Source organism: Elephas maximus, chromosome 1 (assembly GCF_024166365.1).
Source record: "Elephas maximus indicus isolate mEleMax1 chromosome 1, mEleMax1 primary haplotype, whole genome shotgun sequence".
In the NCBI taxonomy this organism is placed as follows: Eukaryota; Metazoa; Chordata; class Mammalia; order Proboscidea; family Elephantidae; genus Elephas; species Elephas maximus.
The window spans coordinates 89188825-89203104 of NC_064819.1; the positions used below are offsets into that span (position 1 = coordinate 89188825).

Genomic DNA, 14280 nt, shown 5'->3' on the forward strand with positions numbered 1-14280 from the left:
TTTTTTGTTTTTTATTTGGTTTTGTTTTCATTTCTAATTACCCGGACTTCCACCACATCCTGTCTCAATGGGAAACTTGGGCAGGAAATTACACCAGTTGGGGAAGGGCCGAGTGTAATTATAACAAAAACCTCATCCGCTGTGCCACCCAAGTTCAGAGTATCTTGGCTTCTTAATTGAAAGCTGAAGATTTGAGTGGCTGAGGAGAGAGCAAGTTGATGGCCTGATGCAAATGAAGGCACCTGAGCTACACAGCTCAGAAGGTCATTTTGGGGTTAGAAACAGAGGGAAGACCACCTCAAGACGGAGCCACCTTCTCCTCCCTCTTTAATGCCATCCATGAGGTAGACCAGAGACTCCAGTGACCCACTAAGGTGTGGGGTGAAAACCCTAGAACGAGACCAAGTTAATAGTGGTGAGAAAACTCTAAAAAGCGCTGGTTGGTTGGTTGGCTTTTTCCAGCCCCATACAACCTGCTATCCTTTTGCTTGGTATCTTCTGCTCCCAGGTATTCCCTGGGAACCCAAACACCCAGGGATTTGCTGCCTAGTGCTCTCTGGAGACCCTACACTTCCGGGGGGCATGGAAGTGGCTCTAAGGCCAGAAGAGCAGAGGGCTGAGTCCCAAATACTACACTTAGGCACCACACAACCCCAGGTATTTGCATGGGAGCAAGTAAATCACCAGAAATGGGGTCTAGAGGAAATCGATTCAAGCTCCCCTAACCCACCCCCATTCTACTGTGGCCCCAAATTCCCCCTTGGCAATTCTCACTGGGGAGGGGTGAGGTCTGGCCTAGACTCCTGGAAGTGGGTCGCCTCTGTTCTCCCCACAATGAGCCACATCCCAGCCCCAGAAAAAAGCCTCAGGATCTAGGCCCGGGCTCCACCAGGTCACAGGGTGTCACCCCTGGCTGCCTCTCCGCCCCGTGCAGTTTTTGATGCGAGATGAGGTTGGTCTTCTGACTATAACTCTTCCCGCACACATCGCAGGCATAAGGCTTCTCACCAGTATGGACCCTGCGGTGCTTGAGGAGGTAGGAGCGGCTGCTGAAGCTCTTGTCACAGTCGCTGCAGCTGTAGGGGCGCTCGCCCGTGTGCGCCCTCTGGTGGATGATGAGGTGCGAACTCTGGCTGAAGCTCTTTCCACATTCCAGGCATTTGTAGGGCTTCTCACCGGTGTGCACGCGCCGGTGCGTGATTAGGTTGGCGCTGTGGCTAAAACATTTGGTACAATCCGCGCACTTGTAGGGCCTCTCACCCGTGTGGGTGCGCCGGTGCTTGACCAGGTCCTGGCCTAGCCGGAAGCACTTGCCGCAGTCCCCGCAACGGTAGGGCCGCTCCCCGGTATGGACACGCTGGTGCATAAGCAGGGATGAGCTGCGGAGGAAGCTGCGGCCACAGTCAGCACAACGGAAGGGCCGTTCACCGGTGTGGACTCGCTGGTGCGTGGCCAGGTCTGAGCTGCGGCTGAAGCTCCGTGTGCACTGGGGGCACGGGAAGGGCCGCTCACCAGTGTGCGTGCGCTGGTGACGCGCGTAGTCAGAGCTGAGGCCGAAACCCTTCCCACACAGTGTGCACCTGAAAGGCCGCTCACCACTATGCGTGCGCAAGTGGCGCGTCAGGTCCGAGCTCCAGCTCAGGCGCTGGTTGCATTGAGGACACTGGAACCGTTTCTCGACGCTGTGGCTGCGCCTGTGGCGGTTGAAGTTGGAGCTGTGGCTGAAGCCCTTGCCACACTGCGGACACTGGTAAGGCTTGGACGGGTCTGGGGGAGAAAGCGGTGGCCAGGGGCAGTCAGCGGCAGCGCAGGGGATCAGCTCCTTGCCCTCTGAGGTGCGCCAGTAGAGAACCTTGTCCAGAGGCTCCCCAGCGGCCTCGTCCCCACTGGGCAGGGCTGGGGAAAGGAGTCCCTGGAGGTCACCAGCCTCACAGCCCTCCATCGGTGGGGTAGGGGTCTCAGGCATATCACCTTCAGAGGAGAGAGGAGGCCAGGGTTAGAGATGTTTGGAATGTGAACCAAGGGTTTCGTGCCCTAGTGTTGAGGCTACCATGGACCCATATGGCAAATCTCAGTATCTCTAAGCCTCTTTCCTCATCTGTAAAGTAGGGGAAACAGGACATACTTAACAGGTCTGTTAGAATGCCTAAAACTCCCGACTCCCAACTCATGGTGATCCCAGGTACGTCAGGGTAGAAATGTGGTCCATATGGTTTTCAATGGCTGATTTTTCAGACATACATCACCAGGCCTTTCTTCTGAGGCACTTCTGGATGGACTCGAACATCTAACCTTTCAGTTAACCTTCTGCACCACCCAAGGACTCCTAGGATGATTAAGCAGCTGCTTAATAAATGTTTGCTAAATGGAACCCTTGAAAAAGTAAAGGGATATATACCTTCAAGGTATCCACAACTACTTCAAGCTCAGTGATACGGTTTCTCACCAGAAATTCAAACAATCCAAATACAGTTACTTCTTGGTTTTAACAGGCTTAACTTCCTAATTCTGTTTGGCTCATAATTATTTGGGGGGAGGGGTGGAGGAACGCTGTCAAAAACCACCATGGAAAGTCTCTGGACATTGATCGAAGACATCAAACAAATTGAGAAGCATTTATTCAAGAATATTTACTGAATCTCAGTAATAACAGTGAGGCTGCTCCCATCACCCATTCATCTCAATGGCTCCAATGTTCTGCCAGGGAAGGGCAGGCCATGCAGACCAGCAGGGAGAAGGCAGAAAAATTCCGTGCCCAGGGGAGCTGTCAAAAACAGCAGTGATCTCAGTGGCAAACAAGCAGGGAAAGCCAACAACTCAGCCTGTCTGATATCTCCAAATGAATTAAGAAAAGCAACAAAACTGTGGACCAGGCAGAAATTAATAGGGAGATCTACAGAACAAAATGGGCCTTGATGAGTAGGCCTTGCTGGTCTGGAAGGCTATATGCATGTGCAAGGCTACATTCACTAGCAAGCAACTCACCTGGGGGTGAACACGAGGCCTTGCAAACACAGAAAGTAAAAGCTAAGGCAAATTTGCAAACTGCCTGAATCTTTAATACATTCTCCAGCACACACAAATCTATCGGAAACAGAAGACTTACTGGGCTAAGGTGTTTAAGCACACTCTCTGACCAATCACTGGGTAACCTATAAGCTATTCTGGCCCAATGTTAATGCTTAAAATGAAAATAAAAATGAAGACAAGAATTTTAAAAAACTGAGCAGAGACATCAGTGGCCACTCACTGTTGGGAAAGAGACACCACAGAAGTTAGTCCAAGCAAGTCACTACACAAAAAAACAAGCAGAAACAACAACTACCCTTAGGAGAATGGAGAAAAAAATTTCCGTATTATCTAAAATGTCCATTAACCAACAAAAAATTAGGAGCTATGACTGGGATCTTAAAAGCTAGTGAGCAGCCATCTAAGATGCATCAATTAGTCCCAGCTCACCTGGAGCAAAGGAGAATGAAGAACACCAAAGACACAAGGAAAACATTAGCCCAAAAGACAAAAGGGCCACATAAGCCAGAGACTCCATCAGCCTGAGAACAGAAGAACTAGATGGTGCCTGGCTACCGCCAATGACCACCCTGACACGGAGCACAACAGGGAGTCCCTGACGGAGCAGGAGAAAATTGAGGTGCAGAATTCAAATTCTAGTAAAAAGACCAGACTTAATGATCTCACTGAGACTGGAGAAACCCCAGGACTTGCTGCTAACCCAGCACTAAAACCATTACCAAAGCCAACTCTTCGGACAAAGAACAGACTGAACTATAAGATACAAAACGATACTTGTGCAAAGTGCGCTTCTTAGTTCAAGTAGATACATGAAACGAAATGGGCAGTTCCTGTCTGGAGGCAAGAGGAGAAAGCAGAAAGGGATGAGAGCTGGTTGAACAGACACAGGACATCTGGGGTGGAAAGGAGGAGTGTGTGGTTGCATTATAGGGATACCAGCTAGGGTCACGTAACAATGTTACGTATAAATTCTTATATGAGAAACTAACTTGAGCTATAAACTTTCACCTAAAGCACAATCAAAAAATAAAAATAAAAAAATTAGGAGACATGAAAAGAAACAGGGAAGTGTGACCCATATACAAGAAAAAAGTCAATAGCAGCAGTCTCTCAGGTAATCCGGAGGTTACATGTAGCAGAGACTTCAAAGAAGCTATTATAAATATGTTCAAAAAACCAAAGGGGGAATGAAGGAATTTTTTTAAAGTATGAGTGACAAGGCTCATCAAATACAGAATATCAGTAAAGAGATAAAAAATTACAAAAAAAAAAAAAAAAATGGAAATTCTAGAATTGAAAAGTACAAAACTGAAGAATTCACTTAGAACAATTCCTAGCACACAGTAATATTTACATTATCTACAGCAGTATCTACAAATACTATTTTGAATCTAAGATATGTTAAGGTAAAATATGCTCAGATATGCTGAAAAGTATCTTTGGCTGATTTGCTAAGTTTGCTTTAAAAATATTGGTAAAACATAGCCAAACAGAAACTACTTTTTTAGTTTTGGCTGTTTTGTCTTAACCATATCTTGGCTGTCTTTGCAACTGTTCTCTTTCACTAGCATGAAGACTGAGGAAGTAAGTCTATTAACTACGTTTAAAATGTATATATTGGTTTTGAGTTCCTTTAAGCCTATACATGAGTCCTGGGACTCACAAACAAAAACGAGACAGAAATGTACATGTAACTATGCAGTTATAAACATGTATACACACCAACAGGCATGCATACAGATGGCCTCTATAAATAAGGACGGCATTCTCTCAGTAGGGTAGCGAGCAATGATAGGTCCAAGGTATGTCTGTGACTATTGAATAGTTTTTAGCTGTTTAGAACTAGAAGTCAGCAAATGCATGAGCCTTACTACGAGAAACAAACACATGCACAAAAAGACTCAGGCACACACACACATACTATACGGGAGGGTACTCTCTGTATTTACCAATCCTTTAGCATGATCTCAGACGTGTGGCAAATCAGTGAACCTGCCTCACTACCTCAGCCAATGGAAGCCAAGAGGTGCTAAAGATACCAGAGTGTACCTGGTAGTAACCCCAAGCCACATCACCTGCCAGTGACAACACTAGACCTTTCTGGTTCCATATTCTTAGGATAGAAAGAACTTTTTTCCAAACATCCTCTAACACTCAACTCAAGCTAACATACATGGGCTTTAGAAATAGCCAAAGCATCAAATAAATACAGAGTTTGGAATTCACCAACCAGATAGCCCCAAGTTTATGTGAGCATCAAAATACCACTGAGAATAATTGTCAAAAAATAAAATACGAGAACTGATCTTAGTAGAAAGTTTGATTTAAAGAGCCTCAAAACGCCTCTCCCAGAAGTTGACTGTGGTTCTACTCTACCTTCCTATTATTGCTCCTGACATTCTCATTCTTAGAAACATCTTGAGCTACACAGAAAAGATGGAAATGGTCTTTAGACCTCTATCAAACCAAGTTTTTTTTTAAAGTCTGAGAGAAATGCACCAAAATGTAAAGGGATTTGGATACTGGGACTATGGGTATTTTTAAATTTTTTATACTTTCTGTATTTACTACGAGTAGGTATCACATTTGTAATCAGAAAAATAAAAGTTTTATTTTTCAAACCTTTGCAAGGCTACCTAGAAGGGAAAGGAGAAACCACTGCATCTCCTTTATATCTCTGAACAAATCCAAATCTATCTCACACTCCAAATGACACCTTTCTTCCTCAGGACATACATGCAGAGCTCAGGAAGTGCACAGCTCCAGCCTACAGTACATTACGTAAACGCTTGCTAAATGAACAAACAGAGCAAGAATTAGAACACAATGACATCTAGAGGTTAGAGGTGTGAGGTCTTGACAGGTAAGTCTCTTTTGGAAGGCTCAGAGATAGCTATAAGGTGCACATAAACCCTGCAGATAAGAAGCCTTGTGGGACAGCATGGGGGACTGAGGTAGACTAACAATTCTAGGGTGAGGGGATATACATGGCAAATGCCTTTGAGAGCAGGACTGACAACAGAAACAACAAAAGGAAAAGATGTGTGGTGGCAAAGCTGAATCTCCTCTATATTAACAGTTGGATGAGCATACTGGTAAGACGATACATGTCTAAGGAAGAAAAATTAAAGAGTAGATTTTATTTTCCCCTCCCTCACCCTTCCCAAATATTGAAAACCCATCAAACCTTCCCTTCTGCTCTATTACTATACTTTGGACCCAGTGTTCTCACCTGCAGAAAAGGTTGGAATCAGTCCCAGATCAGGAGGTCTTGGACCTTCAGGAACCCATGGCTCCTCCCCTTGCTCTAGCTGCGAGATCAGCTCAGGTTTGGGAAACATGAATCCTGTTGGGTCAATTAAAAGATCAAAAATTTCTTACTCAACTATCTACAGCTATCCTTCCCTTTATTCTCTGGGCCATGACACCCTAAAAGGCAAGATCCAGGTAGCCATTCTTCAACTTCTCTAACACCATCTTTTGAACTACCACCCCTCCCACCAACTTACGTCCACCTCCCATATATCCTATATACATGTAGTCCATTTTACTCTCAAAATTCTAGAATGACTGCCCATAGCCACAAAACAAAGTGTCACAGGTGATGACACTGGAAGCAAAGGTAGGCTTGAGCCATTCGGTTTACTCAACTTGTCTAAGTCCAATTTTTGTAACTACCCCCACCTTCTCATGTTACCCTAACCTAACCGGGAAAAAAATTTTTAAAAATTTAAAAAAAAATTTTTTTTTAAAGGCTAGTCTAAACCAAAAAAACCAAACCCAGTGCCGTCGAGTCGATTCCGACTTATAGCGATCCTATAGAACAGAGCAGAATTGCCCCATAGAGTTTTCAAGGAGCGCCTAGTGGATTCGAACTGCTGAGCCATTGGTTAGCAGCAGTAGCACTTAACCACTATGCCACCAGGGTAGGCTAGTCTAGTTACCATTTTTCAGTGAATGCATCTTCCTTTGAGCCTTTGCTCTCACCTTTCCACCTGCCTGGAATGCCTTGTTGCTTCCCATCTCTCTGTAGCTAATTTTTTCTGTCCATGAAGCCATCCTTAAGCACCCCACTTCTCATAACACTAATTCTCTAGACCAATGCTTCTCCAACTATCTGTGGTGAAGGACCAGGAGTCTGTTTTGATTTGTACTTTTGGTCAATAAGTTGAGTCCACTTATTACAGGCTTGGATGCTGTGGTAATGCCAAATTGCTATAAAAGCTTCAAACCACTTTCTCTCAATGTTATGTACTTATCCCACCACAAACTGGTAACAAACAGTTCACAAACTGGCACTGGTCCACAGACCACACTTCGAGAAGCACTGCTCCAGAACACTCAATTGACACTGCGCATATTCAGCCTTCTATGTTTAACAGGTCGTTTTTCTATATGGACCTCTTTTCTTGCCAGCCCTAAAGTAACCTTCACACAGACAGAAGCCATGTCTTATTTATCTGTGAACACCCCACCCCAACCTGTGATATGCAGGAACTGACTGATGGTGGAGCCAGAGAGGATTGTAGGGGAAGTTTGGATTTTGAAGTAAAAGAAAATGTGATGGAAATCAACTGCATCCCTCTATTATAACTTTGATGTCAATGTCAGAAAGCTATTACTGGGTTTACCACCACACTTCATTCAGAAAATAAAAATGTGTTTGTAATTAAAATGTTGATAGGGAAAATATAGTACTGAATGCATTTGGGCAGCAGTATAGGTTGAAACCTTCACAGCTAAGAAGGTAGTAAGAGAAGGAAAGAAAATGTGGAAAAGAGAGAAATGAGGGAATAAGGAGGAAGAACATAAAAGGAGGGAGGAAAGAGGAGAGATAGGCAAAACGGATAGAAGAAATAGTGTTAAGGAAAAGGGAAATATGAGTGAAAGCCTGCCCTGTTTTGTAAAACAGCTGGTGACAACTTGTTTCTGCTAATGAATTTGTGGGATCTGGTCTGAGCGACAAAGGTGATTAAGTCTCCCAAAGACTTCTGATATAGTGGCCCTGGCATAGCTTTCTGAACATCCTTAGCAAATTAAGGAATACAGCTGCTTTCAAGGATTCTAGGCTTCTAGACAAAGTTAAATGGAGCTTTTATTCACTGTCCTAATTACCCTACATAAATAAATACCTTCACTTTTCAGAACGTTCTTTGAGAATAACATTGACCGAAAACACACTGCATAATCGGACCACTCCAGCGTCAATCAATCCCTGCTCAGTAGCCCCTGATTTGGGGGTAAGAGCATCCGTGGGGATGATCCCATTGAATAGAGCTGAAGTCTATGAACCAGCTAATGAAGAAGAAAGGGAATTCTGAAACAGGGAAAAGAAATGAAATCTCACCAACAGAAATCAGATTTCTGTAGTTTTCCCACATGACGTCTCTGTAGAGGACCCTCTGGGCACAGTCAAGATGCCCCCACTCTTCCTGGGAGAAACTCACTGCCACCTCCTCAAACGTCAGCAGCCCCTGGAATGGCATGAGAGCCCAAGAGTGAGACCCATAAGAGACTGCAAGACAAAGAGGAACACTCTGACACAGACAGAGCAGCCAGATACAAAGCCATGAAGAGGAGGATGGCATGAGAAGCAGATAAAGGCAGGGTGACCTGGAGAGAAAACAGGACCAAAGGCAGGGATGAATAAAATGCCCAGCGCTGTTTAATAAATAGAACCATAACATCACAGAGTCATTAGGGTTTTGAGCAAAAAGTGAGCTCATCTGATCCAAACCCATTATTCTGGAGAAGAGAAAACAGACCTAGAGAAGCTAAAGTTTGTCCAGAGTCACATGGCTACCTACTGGCAGAGCCAGAATGAGAACTCGGGTCTCCTTTGGCCCCAGCCAAGTTCTCTAGCCATTGCACTCCTCCTGTTGCTTCTACTTGTTGAATGAACAAATGAATGGAGCCTTCTCAACCAGCTTCACCATGGGGCTCTGGTTAAAGCTGTGGATTTAGAGAGAAATGAAAGGACCAGGCTTGTAAGATGCATTGAAAGAAAAGAGATGGCTGAGTACAGGCCCATAGTGCAAAAGGGAAAAGAAACACACACTTGCCACAGAGATAGTAAAAAAAAAAAAGAAGAGGCAAACGGAAAGACACAGAGGAAGTCAAGAGGCTACATTCTCACCTGAGCCCCAGTTGCAGAGTGCATGGATGCCATGGCTAGTCTGTGGAGAATGAAGACGGGAGAGGCCATTAGTGAGACCCCCATCTGGAGCCCCCCACTCTATTTTCCTCCCTGAACCTGACACCCAAGAACTATCTCCCTTTCTCATGTCTCTTCACTACTCACAACTCTTCCCTACTCACATCCTACCCCTGTCCCTGAGCAATCCCCACCAGTTCCCTCTTCTTTAACTCCATCCCCTTTCCTTTATGTGTCCTCTTTCCATCTTCTCTCCCCTAACCTTCCCTTCCTTAACCTCCCCCAGTCTCAGAGGACCCATTCTCTAAAGCTTGCCCCTCATGGTATCTACTATCAGAGGCATTCTCCTACCCCCGCACCGCGGAACTGTAGTGACTGAGGAGGCAGGTGGGGAGGGAGGGCAGGTGGGGAGGGAGGGCAGGACTTGGATGGCAGGAAGGAGTGAGCTAGTTGGAGAGATACAGATAGGCTGACGCTGCGGATAGAGAAAAAAAGGAAGAAAAAAAGATTCCAGAGAAAAACTCACCAGCTCACAGGGAAAGCGGCGTCTGAGCTTCCGGGGCCAGCCTCTCTTCAGAGCTAAGGAGCAGCCCGGCCGCCCACAGGGCACTTTCCCAGACTGCACTCACCGGTCCCCCGCATCAGATTCCACGGGTGGCAGCTGGCGGCTGGGGACAGCCTCACCTTTTGTCCCCAGGGCTCCCAGGGATTCACGGATCGGTATCCCAGTGAGGGCTTGGACAGCCTGCAGGTGGGGATCTTGCAAGAAGCCCAGAAAGGCATGCAGCTAGCAGCAGTTGACGCAAAATGGAGACAAAAACGCAAACCTCCGTCCGGGAAACGGAAGTGACTGTGCCTCGGGTCCCCCGTCAGCCTCTCTGCCTCTCTAGGGCGTGTGTTCTCACTGGCCTTAACTCCTAGTCTGAGTTGGCTTGGAAAAGGAGGAAGAGGGAGAGAAAGGGAGAGAACCCAGGCGCAACAGGGCTGCCCAGAGCCAGGAGCGCGCGGTACTCCAGAGACGTCAGGGGAAGGAGGAGCTGGCCTAGCTTGCTGCTCCGAAAATTCCCTACTGGTGCAGTGGTTGCAGAGAAATGCAGAAGGTGGTACCTCAGTGCAGACTTCAGGCTTCAAAGCTGCCAGCCACTCCTCTATTCAACCTCTTTTCTTCTGGCTAGCTCTTACCCCTTCTTCAAGTCTGCAAATAATTATCAAGACCCCACAGTGTGCTTTATGCCAAACAGTCCTCGTGATCTAGTAAACTCTCTTTGTCTTCCTCCTCCGCTCAGCATCTCCTTTCTACCCTTTTTCATTCTCACCCAAACCCAGACCCACGTCCTCCCTCCTCCGTGAGCCTCCCTTGCCTGTCTGCCTCCTTACTGACCAATCCTGCAGGGAAAGGGGATATTATCAATCTGCCTCCTCCACCAGAACCACCACACAGCATATGTGATAGCATTTCCTAGACATGTTTTCTCTCCCACAGCCAGGACTGACATTGTCACCTGCTAGGGGACTGGGAACCCAACTACAGCTTCTCAGAAACCGCTCTTGGCACCTGGTAGTTAGAGGCACTGTAAGGGAGCAGGAGGGGTCAGGTGGCCCGCAGGCCAGGAATGGTCCTCATATCTTTAGAGAAACAAGGGTAGAGACGTAGAGCACATGACTGAGGTTAGACATCTAGCCACTGTGGCAGAAAGAGGTGGAACCACAGAAAGCTAAAAGCCACCTACCTCTCTTTCTATTTTAGGAGAACCCAGGGTTGCTTCAGCCTCAACATCTAGAATGTGATTGACAATATACTTCTCAGTGACCAGACACTAAAGAAGTGACTGACTTACCAAAACTGACTTCACAAGAGGCTGATTTAGAGTCAGAATGACAACTGACTACTTAATAGACAGCACACCTGAGCTGAATAGTGGAACAAGTTTTACAATTACCCTCTTCAGGACACCAAATAACAGGTCAAAAGTTTGTTGAGAAGCCAAAAAGCAAAAATGAACACAACTTTAGCCTTATCTACCTTGGGCCATGTGATTAACTAGTAAAAACAAAACCCGTTGTCGTCAAGTCAATTCTGACTTATAGAGACCCTATGACCCTATAGGACTAAGTAAAACTGCCCCATAGGATTTCCAAGGAACACCTGATGGATTCAAACTGCTGACCTTTTAGTTAGCAGTCATAACACTTAACCACTGTGCCACCAGGGTTTCCAGGGCCACATGATAGACCTAAGCAAATCACTCATTTTCCAGAACACAAATATTACGCTAAGAACTCGAGCCTATCATCCAGACGAGTGTTTTGCACCTTTTTTCTTTCAAGTCATGACATTCATGTGAGTTGTCTACTCTCCTTATCTCCCACCTCAACCAGCCATTGTTACCTGGGACTTACTTCCCTTTGTATAAAGGCACATGGAATACAGCCACGCAAACCCTAAGCATCCTTGTCTCAAAAGGTAAAAAAAAAAAAAAAAAAAGCTGTCATACAGAATCATGATGCCTCTTCACTACTGCCTCTGCAGTATTTGGAAAACTTTCTAATGCAGTGCTTGGGAAATCATTCATAGAGTTTTTGTAGTGGGATTCCAAATATGTACACACATAGGGCATTACCATTTTAATCTTTATTCAGCACCCTCAAAGTAAGTAACTTGAAAAATAGGGTTTTCATTGGCAGTTTTATTGATATCAAACAGGAATTTTGCACTGAGGACCATTTGCTGAATAGAAGTGAACCAGAGGTTGAAGACTTCTGGTGAGCATTTGTAAGAACTCAACCCAGTATGGGTGTGGAGATGAACTGAAGGAGGTCTAGAGATAAATACAAGGGTTCACCCCAAATAGGAATGGGAACTCAGGCCACAGCTTTCGGACAGTCACAAGTAATAGTATTCTGGTGGTATGGTGGGGCCACTGTAGTTATTCTCCTGTATTAAGCAAATACAGAACCTAAAAAGAAGATAATTATTAAAATAAAGAACGTAGGGTTTTTACTGTACAGTGAGGCTTTTAAGTCTTCCTGCTTCTAAGTTGGGCTGGCTGGGTCTCCCAGGAACTTGGCTCTTTCTCAGTTCCTCCCCAAAGTTAGATACGCTTTCTTTGCATTGCCTGACTTTCTCACTCATGTTTCCAGACAGCCTGCAGCACTCTGTTGATACTCAAAAAAGACCAAAAAGTAATCAACATAGCCTTTTTTAAGGGAGCTAGTATTCTTTTTTTTTTTTTTTTTTCAGTATGAAAGACCTAGATCAAGATCAGAAGGGACTAACTGGGGTCTTGGATGCCCTCCTCACCTGCTGTCTCTACAGTTCCTCTTAGATAATTCTAGGGCCCACTAGCTGTTCTTTAGTCCCCTCCCCCATAAGGTTCAATAGAGAAAAGCACCAAATTTGGGAAAGAAAAGGCAGATCTGAAAAATCCTGCCAGTGCAGGATGATGTCTAACAGCCAGGTGACTGGCTATCCTTCCATAGGCCACTGAACTCCTGAACCCTTGGCACCAGAAAAAAAAAAAAAGTTGCTGTCGAGCTGATCCTGACTCATGGTGACCCCATGTGTGTCAGAGTAGAACTGTGCTCCACAGTGTTTTCAATGGCTGATTTTTCAAAAGTAAATTTCCAGACTTTCTTCTGAGGCACCTCCTAGCGTGTTAACCATTTGCTCCACCTCATTTTCCAGTAGGCATGTCCAGGGAATTTCCTGTGTCCATTCTGAATGCTTCTCAACTCCTCCAATGAATTATTATCCTTCTTCAAGTCTTCTGGTGGTGGTGGTGGTGTTGGTTGACATTGAATTTGTTCTGACTCATAGTGATTTTATGTATAACAATGAAATGGCGCCCAGTACTGCACTATCCTCACTATCATTGATTTACTTAAGAGCATTGTTGCAGCCACTGTGTCAGTCCATCTCACTGAGGGTCTCCCTCTTTTCACTGACCTTCTACTTTACCAAGCATTATGTCCTTCTCCAGCAACTGGTTCCTCCCGATGAGGTGTCCAAATAAGTGAGAACAAAGTTTCTCCATTCTTGCTTCTAAGGAACATTTTTGCTGAACTTCCTCCAAGACTGATTTGTCTGTTCTTCTGGCAGTTCATGGTATATTCAATATTCTTCACCAACACCACAACTCAAATGCGTCAATTCTTCCTATGGGCTTCCCTTTTCATTTTCCAGTTTTCTCACACATATTGAGGTGATTGACAGTTTCTCCTTAAATCATACCGGACATTCTGAGACCTGATATCCTGTAACTCCTACTTCCTATGACTTCCATCTTAAATTTCAATGACCACCTTCCCTTCTTTAATTACCTCGATAAAAAACCAAACCCATCCTGTGGCTGTGAAGTCAATCTTGACTCATAGTGACACTACAAGACAGAGTAGAACTAACCCACAGGGTTTCCAAGGAGCTGCTGGTAGATGTGAACTTCTGAACTTTTGGTTAGCAACCACACTCTCAACCACTGTAGCACCAGGGCTCCAATTCCATCCATATCACCCAATAAACTCCCATTCCTATGTCCTTTTGAGATACTCCTATGTTCTTCATGACTGCTCCCCGCCCCAACACTCTTTCTTGCCTTCAATGATCCCTTACTTTCCTATTTCAATTCCCATAATTTAATTACCCATGACTTTTATTTCTCCTTCTTTTGCTTTAACCTCTACCCTCCCTTGATGCATCGTCCTTAAAACTCTTTCAAATATCTCCCCATAACCCTACACTAAATGACACTCTAGCACTTTCCCCCTCCTGATTACCAAAATTCTCTAATCTCTACATATATTAAGTTCTCAAAAAATTTTCAAAATATCATATATGTATAAAAAATAAATTACTCAACCCCCCCGCCACACACAAAAAAAATCCTTCTTCCCCAGTTAAGATTTTTCTATTTTCTCCTAATTTCCTCACAACTGAATGTTCTCTTCCAATATATGCACATACACCCTACAAGAAATATGATCATCTTCCTTGTCGCTCGTGTCGGGTACACCACACGCAAACACTCAGTGTGACCTGAAGCAAGTGCGCTGTGCGCCTTAGCTTTCTCAACCGGAAAATGGGCTCGCTGCAGCATGCT

The 14280-nt window shown here is 45.1% G+C and overlaps 1 protein-coding gene across 1 annotated transcript; it reads right to left on the reverse strand.

The window, feature by feature from the left end:
• Positions 1–296: 296 nt before the first annotated feature.
• On the reverse strand, positions 297–14277 carry LOC126066349 (zinc finger protein 436-like). The gene is made up of 6 exons (XM_049867386.1): positions 14152–14277; positions 9814–9971; positions 9167–9206; positions 8378–8504; positions 6263–6376; positions 297–1971 (listed from the first exon to the last, which is right to left on the reverse strand). The coding sequence occupies exons 1-6, from the start codon at positions 14275–14277 to the stop codon at positions 866–868; spliced, it is 1671 nt and encodes a 556-aa protein (XP_049723343.1). The 3' UTR covers positions 297–865.
• Between the last annotated feature and the right edge of the window lie 3 nt (positions 14278–14280).